This window comes from Fundulus heteroclitus, unplaced genomic scaffold, assembly GCF_011125445.2.
Source record: "Fundulus heteroclitus isolate FHET01 unplaced genomic scaffold, MU-UCD_Fhet_4.1 scaffold_90, whole genome shotgun sequence".
NCBI lineage: Eukaryota > Metazoa > Chordata > Actinopteri > Cyprinodontiformes > Fundulidae > Fundulus > Fundulus heteroclitus.
In genome coordinates this window covers 117,764-144,210 of record NW_023397362.1, presented here as the reverse complement: position 1 = coordinate 144,210, position 26,447 = coordinate 117,764, and the positions used below count along the sequence as shown (strand labels likewise).

The window sequence follows — 26,447 nt, the reverse complement described above, 5'->3', positions numbered from 1 at the left end:
ATATATATATATATATATATATATATATATATATATATATATATATATATATATATATGAAAGTATCGTAAGAAAACTCTAAGTTACAGACAAGCAGGCAAACGATAGGCATTGTGAAAAGATTCAGATAGCTAAAAGAAGAGAAACATTTTGGGACCAGGATGAGAATCCTAATATTCATCAGAAGAGTTTACCATAAGTGTTTGTTTTTTTTAGTAAAAGAGCTATACTTTAACCTCAAAAGTGTTCTAAGAGGAACTTACCCCGGTAATTCTGGTTGAAATTTGCCATGTTGACACTTTTTAAAGCAGCCCAAAGAAACAACTTCCGTATAGCGAGTCTGGAGCAATTTTAACAACCTCATAAGTAGTTGGGACATCGGTCGAGTTGAAATGCATGTGTGTTATGGTAACATAGAGAAGCTGCAGAGTTTTCCTTCATCACATAATCAACAGCGGATGTCAACTTTCTTGGAGCTATGACAGGTGCAGCCGGCACCGTCCGGCAGCTGAATAAATGTCTTTAACTCAGAAGAATTATGATTCTGAAACAGAGGCATTATTCATGCTGCCGCTCTCATCTGCAACACCTAAACGACTCTAATGATGATGAATGGGGGCTCCCCTCCTGTAGATTCCTTTAAAAAAATGTTTTCTTTTGCTAATCTCATTGAATGGATCAACAATACCTGCTGCACCTAAATCACTTCAACCTGCAAATCAGCGGGAGGGGGATCACTGAAGTTTTTACTGCCGGTGTTTGGGAGCCCCGCTAATAAAGATCAATGAGCTAGATGTGTGTCCGGCCTCTCCCCTCAGTCCATCGCCGTTTTAAGCTTGATTATTAAACATCTTCTATTGTGCAAGCCAAGTGATTTCTTGATTCATGTTTTCAGTATTATGAGGACTGATGAGCCTCATCTCAGAGGTGAAAACAGAGTTAAAGTTGACTCAGCCGGAAAGGTAAGCAATTTTGGGGTATTTGATGAATGCAATGTGCTTCAGCACCAGGAGAGAGCCAGTAATTCTCAAGACATTGCATTTCCTTGTAGAAAAAATTATCTCAGACTAATATGGCAATCCTTGTTTGTGTTTTGAGGATTATCCAGTTGAAAGGTTTCCCTTTTTGAGAAGTAAACTTACATCCGATTGTCCTATGATGCTGATGGATGCAGACTGTAGTATTTCTTTTATATTTAAATCTTTGACTTTAATGCTGTGATGGCAAATCCTTAATGACTATGCTGTCATTTTAAAGTGTGTAGGTGGTTTTCCTTACAGTGAAAGGGTTTCAGTCAGATAGTTCAGGATCTTTTAAAACCATTCCAAGACTCCACCACATGGCATCCACAATTTATTTTTCTTTTAAACATCAGAGAACTCCTCAGATCTTTGTAAGATGGCATCACATCCCTTAGAAGCAAAGATAATGGCAGACCCTTGATGTCGAAGGTTCAGATAGGACAGGGTTTACCTGTCACTCCTAAGAAGCTCTAATCATTGAGCCTAATCTGAGACAGATTGCTCTGCTTTGATACTTTAAAGGCGGTTACAAGTACAGCAATTTTCCACTTGGCAAACTAATCAGAGAATATAGTGTCTCTCACAAAACTGTTTTGTTATAAAGGACCAAAGATGAGTCCTTCACTAGATCAGTGTCCTTGACCATTGGGATCACGTTTTTCCCCTTAATCCAACTGCCTGCACAGGCCTTTAGTAATCGCTATATCATGCTGCTGTAATAACAATTTACCCTCATCCGCGCTGTAACTACCCCGCATGGCAGGTAAGGTGCATTAAGGTGGTGGGTTCACTTTAACGTTGGTCGCCCCCCTTTGGAGAAAATTAAAAATATGTCCCCTTCTGAGTAGCAAGTTTGACAACACAGGTGAACATGCCAACAAGCTTGTAAGCCGTTAAAACAAAACGATTTATTTAAAGTCAGATCAATTTTTCTTAATGGACTGGGTCTGAAAAATATAGTTTAAATAGAAAAAGCTATCCAAACCAATATATATTAAAGTAGTTGTCCCCAAAACCTTATAACAGATTGAGCCCTAACTGGCCAAATCACTGTGGAGGAATTAAAATTAAAATGGTTTTAATTCAGACACATTGGAGAGTTTTAGCATATGAATTTTGAGGTTAAGGTCCAGACATGTTGCCGGACATGTTTCTTTAGGATTTGCTGGTAGAAAATAAAATTCATGGTCACACTACCACTCTGATGTTTGACTGTCAGCTTTATTTGCTTTTTAATGAAATGCTGAATATGACTTTGTAAGATTTAAATGGAGATAAATCTTCCAGACAACTTCCAATCATTTTTGTCTGAGTTGTCCAAAGAGTATTTTCCCATTTTTGCCCTATTTCTTTCTAACAGAATTGTTTAACATACTTTAACAAATCCAACTTCTTGCGGTGCCTGCAGTGCTTAGAATGTTCTGGGTTCTGTTGTGACCTCCTGAATGATTTGTTGATCTACTCTTAGAGTGATTTTGGTTGGTTGATCACCCCTGGGAAGGTTTACCACTGTCCCATGTTTTCTACTTTTGGGAATAAATGTCGTCACTGCGGTTCCCTGGTGTCCCAAAGCCTAAGAAATGGCCATGTAAGCATTTTTATTCGGATACCATTTTAGTGAATTTGTTTCTCTTCTATTTTTGAATTTCCTTAGATTATAAGATCCCTTTTGAGGTCTTTTTTTTTTTTTGAGGTCTTTTTTTTTTTACCAACTTCTGCACATATGTCCTTCCAGCCAACTACAATCACAAAGCCACACAAGTCTCCGTGGCCGCTCAGATGGCATAAATATAGACGGAGCTTGCCCAATCTGAGTGTCCCCAACGTACCTGTTGTATGGCAATACTAGTAAAGCAAAGGTTCTTTTACTTTTCTTTGCAAACTCTTTAAAGCTGCATATCGCCACTTACCATATGGTTGAAGTGACATTTTAGAATGTGTGGGTGGGACAAAATAGACGCAAACTAGACACAAACAGACACAACCAACAAAAGTCACAAGTAACAACAGCCTTTATAAAACTCTAGTGGAGTAAAAAGTAGGATTTTTATCTTTAAAATGTAGAGGCGTGAAAGTAATATGAGGCAAAAAAAAATTTTAACAAAGTAAAGTACACATTTTCACTGAAGTACATTTATTTTGTTACTGCCCACAAAATGACTGAAGCTTGTTTTGCATAATCTGATATCTTACCAGTTTAAAGATTTGTCTTGTTTGCAATTAAGCTAAAGTAGCTTTATTTTGAGAGTGAAGAACAAAGGATGATGATTGGTTAAAACAGAGGGACTGTAGTTCTTTTCGCTCCAGACACCTACAGTAAAGAAAGACCATAAAGAGCAATAATTACTCCACTTCTGCACTTAGAACAAGGGAACCTGTTTTACAACGGCGGGTCTGAGATTTAATGCAGCAGAGCGTGGGGCCCTTTAGAAAAACTCCCTGCCAGTGAAATTCATCTCTGGCAGGTGAAAAGAATTGGCTGCTGAAACCATGTCATAGGTGGAGTGCTGGAAGACCTCAGCATTTTAAATAGGAGGGGAAAACTTGCAAAGTCCGAAGTGAAGCATGATTGTTAGAGACTCAGACCTGAATCACTTGGCAATGTGAGACCGTTTTTGAGTTATAGATTATGGGAAAAAAAACATGGTTTTGCATGGCTTTCATTGCAAAGTGCCTGGTCAAGAATCCAGTGAAAAGAAGAATAATAGTTTGCTGGATCAACAGCAGGGACACACACACACACACACACACACACACACACACACACACACTACTTTTCCCCTGATTGAAACCAGCTGCCACTCATCTAGAGCCATAACCTGAAACTTTGATCCATAACCCACAAATTACCACAGAAGAAATCCTCAGCTCCCTCAGCCTAGATCTGTTTCATCACACACGCAGACGTAATCCGAGCTCAGCTACAGGCAGCAAAGTGACACATTTCCATGAAAACATTTTTTTTTCTTTTTTTTTGCCGTTTTGCTTCTGCGTGTTAAATGGTCCGGGACAAGGCAAACCTCAGCTGCATGTTGTAAGTCACACCTTTTCAGTCTTTAATGAGTGTGGGAGACATCCATCGAATTACCACCGTTTTTGTTTTTTTATTTGTGATGGATTGTCAAGCAGGTTAATGCGCTGACTTTTGCTCTTATTTTTTTACTTTGATGACAACTGCTCTCCACTTTGAAAATATATTTTTTTACTTTTCTTGCTGTTTGTTTTTTTTTTTTTTTTAAACTTTCTTTGTTGTAAATTAGATCACGGATCTCAATGATAGAAAAGCACGTTTTGATTGGCTGATTAGCCGCTTGTTTCAACGAGTTCGAACAGCATTCGTTAAAGAAAAAGGAGTTCAAGCCTTACCTTCTGCAGCCACAGCGTGTTGTTCTCCATTATGCTTTCGAGGTGCTGCAGTTTCTGAGACGACCACTCGCCATCCACTGGCGGCGAGTCTCTCTGCACAACGCTCGCCCCGCCGCGAGAGCCCCCATAATGTTCGGCCTGCGATGTGGATCCTCCGCCCTGACATCCGTCCAGCTCCGGAAGGACGAAGGTGTAGCTACACTGACCATGCTGGATGCGATGAAGCTTCTTCCTCTTCTCTGCGCCTCCTCCTCCTCCTCCTCCGCCTGTTCCTCCTCTTCTCTGGCTTCTTCCAGCTCCTGCTCGCTCTGTGCCTCCAACTCCGGCTCCATCACTGACTGTGGACCAGGTCCAAAGCAGCAGCAGCACCAGCAGCCACCGGCTGAGATTCAGGCCTTTCATGACGATGCTTTCAGTATCTTAGCCTGCTCTCCGTTTCACAGGGTCAGTGGAAGATTGTTGACGCTGGGAACCCCAGTTCACCCTGAGAGAAACTTTGCACAAGCCTCTGCATGCAACAGTGAATCCATGAGGTCAGGTATTGGTGCTTCTTCAGGATCTTCTCTTGATTTTAAAATATCTCTTCTCTTGTGAATCACAAGAGTGATAAAGAATTAAGTCTGACTTTTTACAGTGAATTGTTGAATTCTCCACCCGAAATATGGTAAAGATGCCCGCCTCTCTTCACTTTCTCAATCAGGGTCTTGGTTTGGTTTCCCCTTAGATGAATGCATCCATCCACATGATGTCAGGCAAGGGCCTCATGGTTTGCTGAAATTGTATCCTGCTCTCATAAATGCAAAAAGGTGAATGTTCAGATCCAAACAGGAAGAAAAAAAAAATTGAAAACAGGAGGTGAAAATGACAAGAAAACAAATAATATTAGGAATAAATCAGTTTTTTTTTGCAAAATGCAAGATAACAAAAAAAAATTTAAATAATAAAATATTCCAATATCCACAAATCAAACAAAATCTTAACAAATGGTAATCTGGATTTTACTCCTTCCACCCTTCTCTGGTGGCTTCAGCTTTAGAAGTGACTGAAGAGAATTACTTCTGCCCCCTTCTTATCTGGGAATGGCTGAAAAAAGGGGAAAGGAATGAGAGTCAGAGAGAGAGAGAGAGAGAGAGAGAGAAGGGAGCGAGGGAGGGGGTAAGGGGAGGAGAGAGAAAGGGAGGAGTGAAACGATGGGGGACATGAGGGAGGTCTATTAGAGTGCCCTTGTATTTGCAAGCTGAGAGGGAAGGAAAAGGAAAGGAAGGGAAGAAGGAATAGAAATGAGGCAGATTAAAAGACTGAGAAAGAGGACAGGGGGGAAAAGTAAAGAGAAAGACTGGAGGATTGCACAAAGAGAGGGCAGAATTGGAAGCATAACTGTTGACACACAGAGGAAAGGCAGACACGTTGATAGGAGAAAGAGATCTAAAAGAGGTCCTGTAGTTGCTGTAATCTGCCTCCTGACTTATCTTTCATTTCTGCAGTAAATGCCAGGGCCTTGTATGGCCATTCACACTGGCCCAAAGCTGGAGCTTCTGACCTCAACACAGATGTGCCCCGGGGCATCGTGGGGGATCTGCGGGGGAGCTATGACGAGCCACGCACTCCTCGTAGTTCAGGTGAAAAAAGTTCTGTAAAAGAACTAGCCGAGTCTCTGTCGCTGGATGCATCTCCTCGCTGCTTCTCATCTGTCCCGCTGTGCTTCCCCCTGCATGGAAATACATACAAAGATTAGTTCCAGATAGATGGCTCGCTCCCAGCCTTATGAAACCCAAGATCTACGCGTGGAGAGACAATACGAGTTGACAGAGTTTATTTGCGTGATGATAAAGTGTTCTGCAGAAATTAAGCGTCACAAATACAGAAAGGTTTCTGATGGAGACCCTGAGAGAAAAAGAATCCCCAAAAATATGCGGTGAGTGACATTTTAAATTAAAGTAACGAGGGACTAAAGTGAATGTTTCGTTTTGGATGATTCTGTGTCTCCAGCCTCCTCTGACGGTCAGAGAGGAGTCAAAGATAAAAAGCCGTTCTAATCCTCTCGTCTTATTTATTTTGACAAAAGGCCTTTTTATTTTCATCTCGACCTGACCCCGGTCTACTGTTACTGCTGCCGCATATATCTTAATTTTTGCTGGACTGAGGATGCTCTCTTAATGTTGGACCAATTGGTCCTTTGGGAGCAAGCAGAGAGGTTACACAGTGGATGGCTTCTGCTCCCAAAAGACATTCTCATGGGAAAGGGGTGGATAGAGAGTCCAGCGTGCAGGGGCTTAGCATATAAAGACACTCTTCTTTTTCGGTTTCTATCCATCTATATCAACCTATCTCATTTAATTAATTTATTTATATATATATATATCCATCTATATTTATATCTATATGGATGGATGGATGGATGGATGGATGGATGGAAGGAACAATGCTTTTATGGCATGTAACTATGGTAGCGATATAAAAACACTACAAAAATATAAGAGCAACTCAGACATATATATATATGCAATATGTTAGAGTGTGACAGTGTTCAGGTAGAGACTACAATTACTGCACATCATCATTGCACATTCTGTTCTTCAGCAAGGGATGTGGAGTGGAGGGGAACTCCGGTTTGGGGTTTTGAATGCGGCTGCTTCAGTGTAAGTGTGTGTTTGTGTGTATTTGGGCTTAGCGTACACAGAGTCCAAGTCCAGGAGCTCAGCTCCCACAATCTTCTGTGCAGCCTTCATTATATCCCAGCCTTATCCATCCATCTGTCAACAGACCAGAAACATGCAATTCCAAAATGGATTTCAAACCCAATTGTAAATCTGCAGACAGAATCAACACAGAGATGGTTCACCAGACACAAAATAAGCCTTCATCTAGGGGCGTCTGAGTCCACAGGCCCTAACCATCTAAAAAAACAAAAAAACAAGGGAGAAAGTACAGAGAAAACGGGCTAAGAGAGGACCAAGGACTATGGATGGTTGATGTGCATTGAATAAATATAGTTACATTAAATATTAGATTTTTCTCGTTTTCTAACCTACCCTACATGACACTGCAATCAGGAGAGAAATTGTCATGTTATATCCATTTAAGTTTATTTACAAAAAGACAATGATAAATGTGCACAGCTAGAGCTTGTTCCAACATCCGTGGTTCAGCAGCGTTGCTCCGTGGTTGAAGAGAGGAGTTAAGAGAGAAATAACAGTCCTGGCCGTGGGTTGCAGATGAAGGCTTTAAAGAGACATCTTGGGTTTAGGATATATTTGACCAAGAGTCGAGCAGAGGGACAATTGACATTTTGGATTTAACTGAACAGTGTTTGGAGAGTCAGTCAGGCCATGGATATAACCAAGCTGCAGTGGATGACTTTGGAGCTGAATCAAAATGTCCTGAATCAAACTGTCAAGAAGAGGTAAATAACTTGAGCTTCAACTACAAAAGGTTGAAGGCTCAATGCACGACGACCCAGTCCAAGACTAGTCGCCAAACAGCTCCTTTAAATCCACAGCACAAAGATGAGATATCCACAGGCAGGTGTGCGATCTCCAGCCAGCCAGCCTCTCGACCCCAGCAGAGACCCTCTGTTAAGAGTCCCAAACAAACTCACACCCACACACCAGCATCAGGTCAGTTTTAGTGCTTTTTATACGCCTACCATGATTACCAATAGTTGTCAAGGTTGCTGTGTCAGCATTCCAGATACCATTGTGTTAATGTTTATGAAATGTAAGATGGCCAGTAAGACTAAACCGACATGCTCTGAGATAGTTTTCCCCTCCATTTCTCATTGTTGGTGGTCTCCGTAGTTTCGTATGTTCATTTTTATTTCAGGAGTAACAATGGGTCATGAACCAGCCCTTTCACCTCTCTTCTGTGGGAAATGGACAGAGATCCAGGACAGAGATCCAGGATTTAATTTCAGCTCTTCTTTCTAAACTTAATTTCTGTCTATTTGTTCATCTGGATTATTTTTCCTCTCTTGAGGATGATGGGTAGAAATATGTATTGCCAAGTTTTGACAATTTAGATATCTGGTACCAGTTCTTTGAAGGTAAGAGTTGGATTTCTTGCCATTAAATGCTTCATCTTTTGCATGAAGCCATGATAAATTAAACAAGCCAAGATATTTTGGTTCGTACACATGTCCCATACTGGGTGAACGCCAGAATCTGTGTAGCTTCTGGGAAAAGATGAGCAGGAGTTAAATTGTCTGATTTACTTTGTCTTCATGATCTGATTATTTTTAAATATCAAATGATATTCTGCAATAATATTTGACTGAAATTTCAACTATGCAAAAAGGATTACTGCAATAATGAGACAAACCGATCAAGGGACCGCAGGATAAGAATGAAAAAATGGAGAAACATGAAACTGACCATATTCTGAGGACTAAGAAGAGATTTAGTAAAAAAAAAGTTCCTCGAGACAAACACAAAGAGAGATGACACAATAGAATTTCCTGTCTCAAGGTTTCAGATGGTAAGTGTCAAAAATGAAAAAGGCATGTGGGTGACACATATTTTAATTTTGAATACAGTTTGTAATATATATCACCAAAGAGAAGACATGAATGACACCTGAGATGTTGCACATTTCATGTTAATACTGAAAATTTTTCTCTTTTGACAAACTCAATTCTTAGAATGCACACAGGAAATGGCTCAAATCCCCATTGACACGTCGGGTTTATGGATTATGAGTTTACATTAACATATGTTTCAAATACTTTTTTTTTCTGAATGCAAACTTTAAAAACAATTTTAGATTTATTTAAAAGTTTAAAATTTAAACAGGTTTATCAAACATCCTAATTGTAATCATACAACATTAGCTCTACTGTAATCATACAACTCTTCTCTACTGTTGAACATTTTTTGTCTACTGCCTGTCAATATACAAAAAATGTTCAACAGTAGAGAAGAGAATTACAATTTGAGAGGAGAATTTGTGTTGAGAAGAAGTGGCGTTCACACCACACTTAAATGTCTGGGGCTCAGCCAAGCAGGAGTTGTGTTGTGGAACGGCTTAGATATAGAAATAAAAAGGAGTACCACGCTAAGACAATTTAAATGCAGGTATAAATATGTCATCTTTAAAAAATATGCATGTAACCCAAACATTTAAATGTGATAATTTGTAACATTTTCAATAAGTACTGCTAGATATCTTCTTCTGTACAATTGCTTTAAAATAAGACACCGTATTCATGTAAGTGTGCTTTGATTTGTAATGCCGTTTATCAAAAGACTGCATATGTTACATGACATGAATATTGTAATTGGGGGTAGGTTCTTATAAGTTCTCTGAACTTCTACCTACTCCTTTTGAGCACTACTAAAATGTCTTTTCAATGTAAGTCTTACTTGTATTTTTGCTCAAAGAAACTGAAATAAAAAAAATTAAAAAAACATAAATCCTACTGGTTTTTATTCATAATTGAAGAGAGCTGTCAAACCTTCATTTTTGCTGCTTGTGGCTGGGCTGGAGTTTTGTGAACAACGTAACCGCAAATAAATTAAGGGAATTAATAAAGACTATTCCGTAGTTATTTGCATGCAGAACTTCATTGACTCTTCTGAGTTTGTACCAAATGAGTTGGCTTCAGGAATCAAAGAAAAGGAAGCCAAAATGCCCTTTTGGCTTGATTGAGGTGTTGGTCTAGGTTGGAGATCCATCTTTGCCTCAAGTGGAGGAGTTTAAGTATCTTGCTCACAAGTGATGGTAGAATGGAAAGGGGGTGGACAGAGGGAGTGTGGCTTCATCTGCAGTAATGCAGGTTCTGCTCGAAGCTAAGCCAAAAAGCCAAGCTCTTGATTTACCGGTTTGTCTACATTCTGACTCCTATCTATGGTCATGAGGTATGAATCATGACCAAAAGAACGAGATCCTGGACTCGAGCAGCCAAAATTATCTTCCCCCAGAGGGTGGCTCAGCCTTAAGGCCTTTCAGACAGGAAGTGACGGCTGCTCTGCTGCTCAGTGAAACCCACTATTTTCAATGGCTTGCACTTGAGCCAGTGCAGTTTATCGCTGCGTCGAGCGAAACGCACCACACCACTTGGCGAGCTCGAGTACACGCCAAGGTCAAAGTTCAACTGTGCAGTGAAGCAACGTGGAGGAGAAGTTAACGTTGTGTGTTTCAGATTTCCCTGAACTGTATGACACAATGTGAGATTTTTCACTGTGGAGACGAAGCTCTTTAACAAGCCTGAACTCCTTAAACTGCTCTCTTGACCTGATGGGTTTGTGCATCCACACCCTCTTCTTCCTTGCTGCTCCTTTTCTCCTAAGTAGCAGAGGCAGTACTAGCACTTTCTTCTTAGCACAGGACAGATACATAGTTGCTGCTGACAACAAAACAAATTACTAGACAGTGCCAAATAGCCAGGGCAGCAAAAATGCACTGAACCCACATCTAAAGGTGTCAGTAGAGATTGTTTGGACTTCTGATCAGGATGCCCCCTTTGTCTGTTACTTTGGGCAAGTCCAGAGACCCCGGGGTAGACCCAGAACTTGCTGGCATGACTATATCCTGTCTGACCTGGGGACACCTTTGGATCCCCCAGAATGAGTTGGAGAATGTTGCTAGTAAGAGCGATATATGGGTTTCCCTCCTGGACCTGCTACCCCCATGATCCAGTCTCAGATAAGCAGATAGCAGTGGATGGATGGAAGTTATAAAGGACATATTTTTTTCACCAATATTCATCTGAAGTCTCTGATATGATATATTGCCTCACAGTTTTTGTGTTGCAAATGCAAACAGATAAAAAAAATAAAACAGAAAATTTTATTTTGATTATGCACAATCACCAAACAAAAAAAATATTCACAACAAAAATTAGCTGGGTACAATAAGCAAAATAGATACACAACTTTAAAAAGCACCTTAAACAGTTTCTTAAAAGTTCTCAGTCATGCACTCACTAATTTAATTTTTTTTTAATGTCATTGTTTGAACGTGTGTCTATGTATTTCGACTGATATTGTATTTTGTTATCTTGTGTTGTTGTTTTTTTTATTGTTCCTGCCTCAGGACGACAGATGTAAATTAGCATCTATGCTATAATCTGGCTCATGTACAAGAGAATATGATTGTTCATTAATGTGCACTGTCCTGATTAAATAAATAAATAAATAAACAATTTATAAAATTTCACTGGTCAGAAACTACAAAGTGCTTTACACTAAAAATAAGCCTGAAAAACAGAAGATAAAAACATAAAATAAGGGATAAAACAGCATATGTGTAACATCATACAGCATACAACTATATATTTAAAAGCCAGTGTGAATAAAAGAGTGAACAGATTAAAGACAAAAATGGAAGCAACACAATCTGAGGCCTATAGCTCTGAACGCTTTATCCCTTCTAGTCTTAAAATGTGTTTGTGGAACCATTTACAGCCTTTAACTGGAAGATCTCAGACTGCGAGATGGAGAGTGGCTTTCTAGAGATGTAGACAGAGGCTTGACCGCACAGGGCTCTAAATATGAAGACGAAAATATTGAAATGAATTCTTGCATGTATCGGAAGCCAATGTAAAGAGATTAAAACTGGAGTAATGTGCTTTCTCTTTCGCCCTGGCAGCAGCTTAACTTAACTGACATGAGATGGTTGTGATATTTCTTTTTCCAACACATGAAAAGGATGTTACAATAATCAAGACGAGATGAAATAAAAGCATGAATAATCCTCTCTAATTAAACGCGTAACACCAGATTTCGAAGCATAAAAATATTTCTTAGCTGAAAAAAAAAGTTCCTGAATGAGAAGAAGCACGCCAATGACAAGACAGAATACAAAGATTTCAGAGGCTTGGGTTGACAGAAGAGGCCAGTACATCAAGACATTGCTTGATTTCATTCAGTCGGTGTCCTGGGCAATAATTTGGGTTTTTAGTCTTATCAGAGTTCACCTGTAAGTAGTTGTCACAGAGCCACTGTTAAAGACTACCCAGTCAGTCAAGGCAGAAGGCCGTTCACACTGAGCCTGGTTCTACTGGAGGTTTTCCTCCCTGTTAAAGGGGAGTTTTCCTCTCCACTGTCGCTTCATGCATGCTCAGTATGAGGGATTGCTGCAAAGCCATCAACAATGCAGACGACTGTCCACTGTGGCTCTACGCTCTTTCAGGAGGAGTGAATGCTGCTTGTCAATGACTTGATGCAACCTGCTGGGTTTCATTAGACAGGAACCTTTTTGACCAATCTTACTGCAGGATTTGATTGAATTTAACATTGTAAAGTGTCTTGCGATAGCGTGTTGTGAATTGGCACTGTATACATAAAATTTGATAGAATACCAATTGAATTAAACAGTTTATCAAAGAGGACAGCTTTAAACAATTAGTTGGCTTAAAAAAAAAACAGTCAAGCTGAATATCATCAGCACAGGAATCGTAGTACACATCAAAAAACTTCCTGATTATTTAGCCTTAAGGGGAAACTATAAAAAAGAAAGAGAATAGGTTCCAAGAATAAACCCTGTGGTACCCCACACAGCAGGTTCTTGGAGTAGAGTTTAGGAATGTCAGGCCTAAAACTGTGAAAGACCTTGTGTTTGTCCATGAAGAAATCAGCTGTTCTGCCTCTACTTTCTCAAGAAGCCTTGACACAAAAGGTATCTGTAATTTCTAAGCTAGCTCCAAACTGCACTTTTTTTAATAATGGCTCAGCAACATCATGCTTTAGGAGCTTGCACACCACACCTGTAAAGCATTCTATGTTTAACTTATGATGAGTCTAAAGAAAGCTATTGTTTTCTTTATGCATGTTGTTGTGTATTTTTTACTAACGATTGGTCACATGAATATCAATTACACACAAATTAGTGATGTTTAGGCCAACAGAGAAACCCAGATCCAAGGTGTTGCCTTCCTATGCGTGGAACCAGAGGTTTTGGAATTTGTACTAATTAAAAGTGTAAAATCAGTTGAGTTATAGTCAGGCAACTTTAAAAAAAATTAATACTGTGTTTTGTAATTTAAAATCTATTCAATTCAATTTATTCTACTTCAACCTGCATTTTCAAAGCAAAATCAATTTGAACCATCTCATTAATCACTTAAAATGGTTAAATAAGCAGTTCCTTACTGTATGGGAGCAAATACATATAAATCAGTTCAGGGCTTTAAACACAATTCGAAAACTGATCATGAAAAAAAAAAAAAATAAAATGTTTACGGAAACACAATGAGGAGAAAAAAAAGAAGCAAAATTATAGTTTTGAAGTATTTCAAAGAATGTATAATGTTTAAAAAGGATGATGCATCTCTTGTAACTAAATAAATTAACGGAGAAGCAATGTTTATCTCTTGCCAACACCTGATTTTACTTTCTTTTTTTTAATAAATTGTCTTCCTTTTTATTTCAAAATGTTATCATTGATATCATTGTGAGACCAGGCTGGTTCATAAACATAAAACTAGTTAGATTCTCAATGCATTTCTTTGTGATAACCAGGAGCTGGCAGGCCGAAACAGAACGTGCATTTCTGACCTAAAATCACCATCATCCTGACTTCAAACGCAGTGGACAGTGTTGACCGGGTATTTTATTAAATGTAAATAAAACAGAATCCAGATTGAATACATACTTTGTGGATTCCAAAATACCAAAGCAGTGAGGCAGTTTGTCTGTGGTTTTAGCCACCAGAATACCACAAGCTGTGAATAGTGACTTAATTTCACAACATAAATAAAATGTTTTAAATGCATACAGCATGCAAACTGCAGAAAAAGAAACCTACCTTGCATGACATGATTTAGTCCAAAATCAAACTTTCCTAAAGCTCATTTTGGTCATTCTTCTGTGGCATTGTGATGATCCTGCAATGTTTTTGCCTCCTTAAGCAGCTGACATCCTTTTTAACTGACTTTCTTTAACTGTTACATAAGTGGGATGGCGTGACCACATCGTGTGCAGCCAAAGTCTCAAAGTTGCGCAAAACAAAACCTCCAGATGGCTTTGGTTGTTAGGGCAATGCACAAACATGGCAACCAGTATAAAGGGAAAGGAGGACACCGCTAAGTATCAACTGTATGTTAGCGCCCGGCACCTTCATTTGAAACCTGACTAAAAATAACCCACTTAGTGACCACTGAGTTACCAAACACAGCCATTGTGCTGAATGCTCGCACATACCTACAGACCATTCATGCATAAAAAAAAGTAAACATGGTTGGAGTCCATCCCAACTTTATGGGAGTTCTGTTCAGTTGAACTGTCACATACGTTTAAATTCGGGGAAACGTTTTTCTGTGGGTTCAACATCCTTCAGATCCCTCAGGGAATCTTCATCAGTATGTGGTGTAGGTGAAGTATAGTAAACACTGTAAGTAAACACAGTCTCTGTCAATCACTATCAGCACCTCGGACATGGAATAAAATCTGAACCTGATGGCGCGGCAGCACTTTGATGGATGAGGGCACGACCCTCCTTACACTTTTTAATACTCAGCACCTGCAAAAACACTCGATTGGATGTAACCTGAGATGATTTTTACGTAAACAAACTCAATGAATGGATGAAGGTGGGACAGGATTAATGGATATTTTGCGCCCGTTGGACTAAATTCCTCTGCAGGATTGGATAATTTTTTTTATTAGAGCAAATACTTTGTAACACTTTGAATATTGACACTGTGTAATTTGCAGGGCAGATTTTATTGGATAATGCCGTTGTTTGCTTCCGACTGTTGTGTATTTTTGTATGTGTTTGTAGTTGCAAACCTATCAGGTAATTGACTTTATTACCAGTGATATGGAAAATAAAAGTAAATAAAGCTACACAGTGACTCTTGTAGTTTGCAAGATTGCTTCACAGGAGATTGTGGATTGACTCTGTAAATCCTTTATAAATATGAATTTTCGTCATTGTTTTTTTTTTCTCTCTGTCCAAAAACATTTGTTTTAGGTTAACCGGCCTCTATAAAAGTCTCTTGGCTGTAAGTGTATTATTACTTGTCTTGTTTTGTCCCTCATAACCTTAATAATAATGTTTGGTCCTGTGATAGACTGGTGATCCTCTCGGGTTGTACCTCGACTCTATACGCTACTAAACGTTTGGACCAGCTACAGACTTCAGCACCACTAAACAGGTCTAATCAGCCATAGAAACTGATGGAAGGATTGGAAAAAAAAAAGTTCCACTTCCTATCCACTTGTGGCCACTTTACAATAGATTCTGACATTAGCTGTGATCTTTTATTTCCCGTTTGAGCGGGGGCTGGTGAAAATTCACAAGGAAGAAAGATGAAAGCATATGCAAGCTGTGGAAAAATCTCTTTCCTAAACATTCATTAGCTTTTAACCCATGGTGAAATAAGTCTCAAAATGCAAAATACTTGCATGCAAGCAGTCTACTTTTATATTTTCCTTCATGCACCATCACTGCATCACAAACACTAAACTCTCTGTTTTGGAGGAAAGCAGTTGTACACAGGCTAAATGTAGCAGGTTTCCTCCACTGGTTTCTCTGCCTGGAAACCTGCTTTATTCCAGCACATCTTTATGCTTTACTAGTTTGGAAGGCATCACTGTTATATGCAATGTGTTTTTAGTTTAACAACATTATAGATCTGTCATCTGTTAAGTTGATTTCTCCCAAAGGCCACACACAGCATTTCATCCCCTGCTTCTGGCAACTCATTTATATAAAACCATGGCAGATTTGATTTCCAGCAAGAAAGCTGTAAAAACAGATTGGTTCAAGATTTACTCCATCAATGTTATTAGAAAACAAATAATACCTTAGAGGGTCATATTTTTTTTAATCTTATAGATTTATTTCTTTTTCAACCTCAGGAAATAAAATCTCAGTAATATGGCTCTCAGCTGAGCGAGCAGAAAATTGTAAAAGACTATCATTTTAAAAAAAAAATTGTTTTTTCAGCAGGTATTCCTGTGGGTATGTTGGGAATTCAATTAAGAGAGCAAAATGTGTCAGAGAGGAGTCTATAAATATTCACACAGTGATGTCATGGATGAATTACATTTGTAAACAAAAGATCTATTGGCGAGTTTAGAAAAAAACTTTAATTATAAAGTGCAAATCTTTTAAATAGATTCCTTTACATGTACCTGTCAAAATTATCTGTAAGGATGAAGAGAGCAAGAAAAGTTTACACAAAGTGATTACCAAAGAACTTCTTTGTGACGTTTAGAGTGATTATAAATGTCTGCAGTGTTAATCAAACTTTCCGGGTTGTGTTAAATTTTGTTGTACTTAAATTATCAAAAATATTTCCAGACAACCAGTTTTTACAAGTTTGGGAACAGGAAATAATTAGATAAAATATAATAATCTCCAGTTACAGCAATGAGCATTAAATGAGAATTATATGATAAAGGATTTTGTTTTTATGGTTTCTGTTCTTCCTCTTAAATGATCTTTGTCAGTTGCAGAATTAGGTTAAAAAGAAAAGACACGGAAAGATAATGCACATTGATCTCTATAGAAATTGACCACTGGGGGTCAGCGTTTCAGCATAAAGCCTCATATTTAAAAATGATTTTAAATATTAATGACTGTACAATGTTTTATGACCTTTTTTGTACTTTCAGTATTTTAAATTTTACATGATTGTCACGTGAGAATTTCTCAGATTAGTCACAGTTTATTGCCTTAAAGTAATGATTTAAACACACTTACCTTAATTAAACTTAATTTTTGGTTAATGATGTTTGCATAGGAAGTGCAAGCCACATTTTATGATACTGACGAAGTTGTGCGTAAAAAAAAAACTGCTTTAATTGCTAGAGCCTAATCTCACAGTGAAGTAAGAATCATTCCAATTTATATTTATGAATGTAATTTATTTGGACTATCTCTTTAATTTTAAGAATGTTGTTGTTGTTGTTGTTTTTTTTTGGGGGGGGGGGGATTGGTTGTAAAGTTTTTAGGAGCACCATTATTAATACCTTTAACAACAAACATATTTTTCTAAGTAGAAAAATAAAGATAATTAAAAAATAAAACATGTAACTTAATAATTTCTTCAAAATACACATTACATTTTAAATCAATCAGATTTCTAGAAACTTCTCGCTAGTGATCTATGGCTTTCTATTCAACTGTGGAATAAATAAATAACATGAAGGGCCATTTCTCTTAGCCGCTGGCTTCTAAACCGGGACCATGCTTATCCTGTCACCATGCAACAGTAAGCAGGACGATAACGGAGAACTGTTGAGAACTGCACCAACAAGTGGCATCTTGGAGGTCACCGAGTCTCCATAACAACCATAGGATGCCATCAACTTATTAAGAGATACTTTGAAAGTGATGGAAGAAAAAGAGAAACATTTTCCCGCCACCATCAGAAGCATAAGCACACGGAGTTTGCATAGCTCTCATGGGACTTTAACTGAAACTGTGTGGTTTGCTCAGACAAGACAGAGAATTATCTTTTTTAAGCAAACTCTCCAGGTGGGTTTGGCATGAAAAAAAAAAGATAATATTGATGAAAACATATGGGGGGAAACCCACAGCCTGTGTTAATAATCATATTTATTTGCATGTTCCAATGAAATATTTCCTCTGCATTGGGCCCTTTCTTTAGGGAGAAGTGGGGTGCCACTGTGCAAACCCAGGAGAGCATACTGGGCCTGAGGGTCTTGTCCAGAGACCCAGAGTGACAGTCAAGATATAAGACTAGTTGGACTACAAACTTAATTAACATTCAAAGGCCGCTCTAAACAAATAGGTTTTTAACTTTGATTTAAAGGAACTCAGGGTTTCAGCACTTTTACAGTCTTCTGTGAGTTTATTCCAGATAAGTGGAGCATAAAAATTAAATGCTGCTTCTCTGTTTGGTTCTGGTTCTGGGTATGGAGAGTAGATTTGAGCCAGAGGACCTGAGTGGTCTGGAGGGTTGATACACTGATAACAAGTCTGTGATGTGTTTAGGTGCTAAGCCGTTCAGGGATTTGTAGAATAACAGAAGTATTTTAAAGTCTATTCTCTCAGCTACAACAACCAGTGTAAGGACTTTAGAACTGGGGTTATGTGCTCTACTTTCTTAGTCTTAATGAGGACACGGGCTGCAGCGTTCTGGATCAGCTGCAGCTTTCTGATCCACTTTTTAGGCAGGCCTGTGAAAACACTGTTGCAGTAATCAATTTGACTAAAAATTAACGTATGTATTAGTTTTTCCAGATCCTGCTGAGACATTGGTCCTTTAATCCTGGAAATGTTCTTCAGGTGATAGAAAGCTGACCTTGTAAATGTGTTTAGATGCTTTTGGAGGTTCAGGTCTGAGTCCATCACTACACTCAGGTTCCGGGCCTGATCAGTGGTTTTTAGCTGAAGCAACTGAAGCTGTGTGCTAACTTTTGATTGCTTATTTATTGGTTCAAAAATTATTACTTTGGTTTTCTTTTTATGCAATTGAAGAAAATTTTGGGCAAATCCATGCATTGATATCTTTTAGCATTTACTCAACGCTTGAATGGGTTCATAGTCACCTGGTGACATGTTGATGTAGTAAAAAAAAGTAAAAGTAAACCAGGACATGTATCTACTTTATATGAACATTTCATTTCCAGTTAATACAGACAAAAGGCATTTGTTGGGTTAAAAACCAAAAAATTATGTAATGTTTACTTGGAAAAAATACAATTTAACCCAACAAATGCTTTTTTATGTATTAAATGTAAATTAAATGTTAACTAAGTGGACAACTGCCTTTGTTCACTTTTTCAGTGTATTACAAAGCATATATTTTACATTCCATGCAATGTTAAAAAAAAAAAACATTGTCCAGCGTTTCTCTCCAAGGGAAGAACAGGAGAGAGGAATGCTTTCAACAGGGGAGTTGAAGCTTAAAATCATGTCAAGAATGGAAATCCACATCTGTTTTCAGAAAAGGCCTAGCTGTTTAAAGATTCCAAAAGCTTGCCATAAATGTAGGAAGATTTCCCACCATTAGAGATTATTGTGTTTATACTATATTATCAGCCTTACTCAGACTGTATCACAAGAGTCTCCCAAAAACAGATAACAGCAGCTAAAAATGACCTTTAGTGGCATTTATGAAACAAAACATGTCCTAAATGATGGTCAGTTATTTATTTATAAATAGTTTAACAAATCTTTAAGCGGTTCAATATCTCCTTGGTTTGTTGGGAACCAATCAGTGGCCAGGCATGGATCTGTGGGTGGGGTGCGTATGTGTTTGACAGGTACAGAGCGGAGCTTGTCGGAGGTCAACCTGCAGCCGCGAGTTACTGACAGGCTTTTAAATCCCTGAGTAAACACGCTACAGCTCCCCTAACTCCAGGCAGCATTAACCCTCATCATTCAAACCTCACTACACGCTCTCTGACACTTCAGAGGAATATTATGTGATGCACATGCAGTAGTCGAAAACATTTTTCCATATGTTAACAACACATGGTCCTTTTTCCTATCCACTACATTAAAGCAAACAGTGTCTGCTCCGTAATAAGACATCACAATTCTTTCTTTGCAACCGAACATAAATTTAATTATCATCTTCTTCCACTTCCTTTGTTTTGTGTCTAATTTGAGGCTTTTGTTTCGATGACAGTGTCTCAGTATGAAGAGTGATTAGCTTCCTACCACACTGTGACACTGTGAAAGCAACCTAACCCCAAGTTTCCTGTCAATCTGTGTATCAGTGTGGTCAACAAAAGAAGTGTTTTGATTGGTCGATATAATTTAAAAAAACACTTTATAAGGTCACACCTTTGAATTTTGTGTGTTTGTTCTGTTTGCCAGAAACCTCAATCAGAGATAGTAGTTAAAAGCAGTTGTAAAAATGCATACCAGTAACACGGTCCCAAACCGTCAAAAACAGGGGCCATTCTTGCACAGATGAAAAAACAGCTTTTTCATATAAACTTCATTGAGAATAACTTTTCAATGCAATCTTTTTCTTTGTCAGCGTCAACATCAGGAGCAACGTTGGCCTTTGTTTTACATTTTGCATGGCACTTTACAAAAAGCAAGTGGCACCAAATTTCTGCACATCCAGAACTAAGTAAATGATAGCGAGTAAAAAGAAAGAGAAAGATCCCACGGTTGACATAAATAAAATAACTCATTAGTTTAAAATAATTCATAATGATGTGGAAATATTTAAGATATCAAGTTATATAAAATTGAATAAATATCCATCCATCTATCCATTTTCTTACACGTTTATCCCTCATGGGGTGGTGAGGGGTGCTGGTGCCCAACTCCAGCTCTCAATGGGCGAGAGGCGGTGTACACCCTGAACAGGGCACCAGTCTATCGCAGGGCAAATTAAATAAATATGTTACATAAAATTATTTTTAAACTTGTTTCATTTTCTATTTTCAGTTGTGCTTTTTCACACTGGCCTTCATTTTAAACAGCTCTTTAATGTTAAAATAGATCCTTGTCAAAATGTTTTTAGGAAGATGACATTTATTTTATTCTTAGTTTTATTAGACTTAGGCAGGGGCACTGTATATGGGGGGGGGGGGGTTTACCTGACTCCGCCAGATGGATTTGCTCCGCATATCCATCTGGAAACCTTCCGTTGAAGTAATTTTGGGAAGGGGCGAAAATATTGGTTAGCTGATTGGCCTATGTTGGTGATAGACGGGCCAAATAAACCAATCAGATCAACGAAGCATATGACGTACTCGTCAACATGCTTCGTCGTCACTCGTAACAGAGCGACGATGAAAACACAACTACAAGCCAAGCTACTCTTGCTGCTGCAGGTAAAGGCTCGTTAGCTCAGCAAAGAAATACTCTGTAATTCCGATAAAACTTGCTCGATAGCCACGCTAACGCTAGTTTCATCGGCTGAAGCAGCCATGTTCTTTAGACTGAACTGTCGCGCTTCTCTTTGCGTCACACCTCAACCCGCCTCAAAGCCAACGCTGATTGGACGTTCGTTTGGTGAACGGCTCCAAATTTTCTTTAACGGAAAGTAGCCAGACTGATCTGCGAGTGAAACCTTGAAAGCTCGCGAGATCAGGATGGTCTCACGAGGCTAGGGGGGAGTTAGGATAGGACCAAGGGCCCCTGACTAACAGGGGCCACAAAAAAGATCATTTATAGACATTTGTGAGATTTCGAGAGTTTTTTTGTTTTTTTTTGTCATGGGCCCAAATTTCCAGGTGGCACCCCTGGGCTTAGGCATTGAAGAGCTTTTCATGGTAAGTAAAACCTGACCTAGAATCTACCATCTGCCATTTGTTAAATATCTCCTTTTGTCTATTCTGTGTAAAAGTATTGCTTATTGTCAACTAATGAAAAAAGTACCTACAATGCTATATCTAATATATTCACATATAAACATAATATATTTCCAAAAATCAATCAAGATGGTTTAAAGAATGTTGAGTTGGGCTATGTCAGTCCTATAAATGTTCTTCTTACCAGTAAGCTATGAATATCTAGTAGTTCACAACAGATTGAACGCTGGGTCTTATGAATACCAACCATCTCTGCATGTGTTGGAGAACTTGGTTTTGCTCTACTGACTCCAAATTGTGTACAATTTCTCTCCTATCTGTGTTTTCTTTTCAGATTAGCCAGCGGTCTCACTGATGGCAAACACAGAATAAAAAAAAAGAGGTTAATCATACCATGGAGCCAACGTTCCATGTTTGATTTGGAGCAGTTCATGTGTGTTATCAGACTCTAAAGGCCTCGGCCAAAAGCCATTAGTGCGCTTTGAAGAAAGGCGGGAGTCCCGCTCAGCCTGCAGAGCCAACAGGCTCACATGAGATTGTTAGAAACAGAGAATTGTGTTATTAGTTTTAAGAGACAGCGTGATACTGTAGCAAACAGCACAGTCAGCACAGTGTGGTGTATTGTAGGGAGGTCAGCCTGAGGTTTACATTACGGCTTTATACACCTATGTCAGTCATAATATTAGTTTTTCATTTCATTTTTCAGAATATCACTCTGCTCCATAATGTCAATCACTGAACTGAATCAAGCTGAATCGAATGTCTTCATTGCCATTGTACAACTACAACGAAATTGGATGCCATCCTTAGGGTACAGGTTTGGGACCAATAATGATAATTATTTAACATTTATGAATCAAAAAAAGTATTGCACTTCCAAAGTAAAATAATGCTATAAGATGGTTTTGTTGACTGCAGCTTTGACTCTGGCATAAAACTGTTCTTCAGTCGGTTTGTGTGAGTCTTCAGTGTCCTGTAGCATCTCCCAGGTAGCAGAAGCTCAAAAAGTCAGTGTCTGGTATGAGATGGGTCTCCTACCATTTTAGGCGGCTTTTTAGGGCACCGGGTGTTGTACAGTTCCTCCAAGGAAGGGAGAGGGTATCTGACGATCTTCTGAGCTGTGGTGCTTTCCAATGTGCTGGAGGACCCCACCTGGATGTAGCAGGTGAGGATGCTGTCTGTGGAGCACCGGCAGAAGGACACCTGCAGCCTTTGTGTAAGATGGTTGTTTCTGAGTACTCTCAGAAAGAACAGTCTCAGCTGTGCCTCATTGATAATGGTGGTGGTGTGGACACTCCATGTCAGATCGTCCTCTATCTCCTCGCCCAGAAACATTTGCCACTGATGGACCGGGTGTTGGCCTAATGGTTATATCCTTCCTCCTAAAGTTAATGGTCAGCTCCTTAGTTTTTGCACAGTGTCGGCTGCTTCACCTCATCCCTGTGGACAGACTCCACCCCCGTCCACCCAAAGATGAGCTCCACCACAGTAGTGGTGACAGTGGTTGACAGTGTTGTGGGCAGGCAGGAATATTGTGGTGGGTTCAAAGGGTGTAGAGTACACAGCCCCATGGGGGAGCTGGTGGAGAGCGTGCTGAACAGATGCGTGGGCCTACTCTCACCCCCTGGGAGCAATCTGTCAGGAAAAGTCTCGCTCCAGCAGCAGACGGAGTGTGGTATCACCAGGTCTGATGGTACTTCAGGCATGTGGGACAGCTGCTGAAGACAGGGACTGGTTGAAGAGTTTAGTGAAGACCAGCTGATCCACGCAGGTCCACAGCACCTTAGCTGAGACACCATCGTGTCCCGCAGCTTTCCTGGGGTTCACAGCCCTCAGCGTTTGTTGCACTTAATGAACCATCCATCTACATGGTGGCCTTTTGTTTAATTTTGTACTCTGTTCAGGTCTATTTCCTTTTTTTCTAAAGGGTCATTATGACTCACAAGACAAATTACTGTGATGACAGTCAAGTTGCAGGCAACAAAGCTTTGTACTGGGGTAGCAGGTATCTGAACTCTTAACAAAGGCGGGTGGGGGGGGGGGGGCGGGGATCACAGACCATTAAACAAGAAGAGCAGTGGAGTAAATGCTTGAGGAGCATGTGGCTTGACTGGAGATTTCCTGAACAAGAAGAATGGTTGGAGCCTGCAGCTTTTCAAAGTTTAATGTGGCAGCTTGAGCCTAATGCTTTGATTCTTGTGAGAATGTTTTTGTTGCTGGGGCCAAAGAAGACAGGATTAATAACTTCTTAACCTTTTGTGAGTAAATGAGCATGGAAACCACAAAACATGATTAAAAAAATATTGCAAGGAAAAGCTTAATTGAATACACAAAGTTCTAAGCAACAATGATACATGCATTTACAAAGCAAAACAGCCAAATTAAAGCTAAAAATACAGATGATTCTTTGTAATTAAATGAAATTGAGAAGTAATGATTTGTTAATTCGGGGTATTTAAATCTTTAGGGTTGAACTTTTATCTTCAAACTTCATGTAAAAGCTACTAAAAATAGATTTTTTTATTGTATTTATTTTTTTACTTAATTGATGGGTGTGCTATCCAAGCAATGTTTCTGCTTCAAAATAAAATGTTTTTTTTATGGATCAGTTGAGGAGCATTGTCAGTTACAGTAAATCTTGTCCAACTTTGTTAATATTAAACATCTGCAGAATCAGAATAACACACAGATTTATGAACTTTAAAGTTGCATTAACACTCTCTCCCATCTTTGCCTTTCATAGTGGCTTTGAAAAATGATTTTGCATGTGTCCAATCATGACAAAAAATAATTAGATTTTACAGAAGTTCCGTAGAATCTGTCAAATGTGTACCCTTCTGTGGCAACAGGTTTTATCACATGATGAAAAACGTTAAGAGGAAGTAGTTGGAGAATCAGATTGCAATACAAGAAGTCGTAGAGTGTGCTGTTTAGGAATTTGGATGTTTCCTTTCCGGTAATAAAATGAGTCATTGTGATTTTTTTTTAATTTGAATATTTAAACAAATACAGTTGAAACTAGTTATTTACATACACCTTAACAAGAAGACACAGCCCATCACACCAATTTTAAATGAGGTTAAGATATGGGCTTTGTGATAGTGACTTCAAAACCTTTACTTTGTTGTCCTTATGTCACTATGAAGCTAATTCAGCGTCTGGGGGACATTGTCCGATTAAAAGTCCTATTCACACCCAAACCTTACCTTCCTGGCGGTGGGGGGATAGATCTTCAAATTATGTGCTTTCCTCCTGACACAATCTATTTTCTGAAATGCACCAGTCCTTCAAGTAGTAACATAGTGTTGGCCTTGAACATCTTATGCTAGCAAAGAAGTCCAAAAGCAGAGTTATTCCAATCTTCCCTGCCACACTCTTCCAGGAAATCTCTAACCCACATAAGGGTTAAAGTTTCCCAGAGGCACAATATAATTAATGTCACTATAAAAAAACAGGAAGCGAGGTTATAAAAATCGTTCAGTAAAACACCTTTAAACCTACTGTGCTTAAACAAACAGGTTAACAAAGCTATACCAGATAAAAATATTATGGTGATGACAACCACATATACATTGTGCTGTATCAATATTGAGTTTTTCCGGAATAAGTCTCAAAATAAGACTTTCAATCAGATAATTGTGAGAAATAAAGATCTGTACGAAGCTGACGTGAGAAAAAAGCAGTTTAAAAAATGACCGACGCTACAGCCAAAGCTGCAGTTCTTCACTTATGCTACTAATAAGCTTAACCATCCATCCATCCATCCATTTTCCAAACCGCTTATTCCTCATGGGGTCGCGGGGGTTGCTGGTGCCTATTTCCAGCGTTCACTGGGCGAGAGGCAGGGTACACCCTGGACAGGTCGCCAGTCTGTCGCAGGGCAACACAGAGAGACAAACAGGACAAACAACCATTCTCACACACACTCACACCTAAGGACAATTTGGAGAAGCCAATTAACCTAACAGTCATGTTTTTGGACTGTGGGAGGAAGCCGGAGTACCCGGAGAGAACCCACGCATGCACAGGGAGAACATGCAAACTCCATGCAGAAAGACCCAGGGGTGTACTCGAACCCAGGACCTTCTTGCTGCAAGGCAACAGCGCTACCCGCTGCGCTAAGCTTAACCAATGCCTCAAAATGAAGACCAGACCACACAGAGTCATTAATTATTACAAGCAAAGAAACATTAAACTATTAAAGATTTGAGTCAGAAAGTCCAGGACTAATTCTGATTACATTTGTGATCATGGCATATGATCCAAACTGGAAGTCGATCCACAGTTGTGTACGTCTGGGATTCCTCCAGTGATTTGAATGTTGTTGCAAGAAAGGATGGATTCAATTTAACTGCCTGAATAAAAACTATGAAATAGTGCACATGTGGTACAATTAGAAATGCATTGAAGTCAAACACTCTAATTTATTTGGTTGAAGAAAATAATAAAAATAAATAAATAAATAAATAACTCACCACAGCCTAGCTGGGAAGCTTCACTTCACTCTGAGTTTTCCTTTTGTTGCTTTACTTTAGTTTTCTTCCCTAAGACCCCGATTTATCCTTATGAGTTGTTTCATGATTATGTTGGAAGAGTTTGAGACTAACACTTTACACATCCACTCAGCATGCTCCCATTATAAATTCTTTGGCAAAGCGATAAAGTTTTGTTTGATTTTTCACTCTGGAGGTACCTGGTTGAATCACCTTTTAAATCAGTGTAGGTTCTCAAGACGTTTTTTAGAATATTGTTTAAAATACTTACCTTGAGGCCACCTTGTGTTTTTCTATGTTATGAGTATCAATATTTATGTTGTATCCACTAAAATTATGATATAAGGACCTACCCTGACAGGGACAAAACAAGAGAA

The 26,447-nt window shown here is 39.0% G+C and overlaps 1 protein-coding gene and 1 long non-coding RNA gene across 2 annotated transcripts; both read right to left on the bottom strand.

Moving 5' to 3' along the window:
• Window positions 1–4,296: 4,296 nt before the first annotated feature.
• LOC118562382 (angiopoietin-4-like) lies at window positions 4,297–5,277 on the bottom strand. Its single transcript, XM_036134752.1, has one exon. The coding sequence runs from the start codon at window positions 4,788–4,790 to the stop codon at window positions 4,362–4,364; it is 429 nt and encodes a 142-aa protein (XP_035990645.1). The 5' UTR covers window positions 4,791–5,277; the 3' UTR covers window positions 4,297–4,361.
• Window positions 5,278–5,293: 16 nt separating this feature from the next.
• On the bottom strand, window positions 5,294–14,352 carry LOC118562383. The gene is made up of 3 exons (XR_004930596.1): window positions 14,130–14,352; window positions 7,065–7,141; window positions 5,294–6,096 (listed from the first exon to the last, which is right to left on the bottom strand). It is a non-coding gene; the product is annotated as an uncharacterized LOC118562383 (long non-coding RNA).
• Window positions 14,353–26,447: the final 12,095 nt, after the last annotated feature.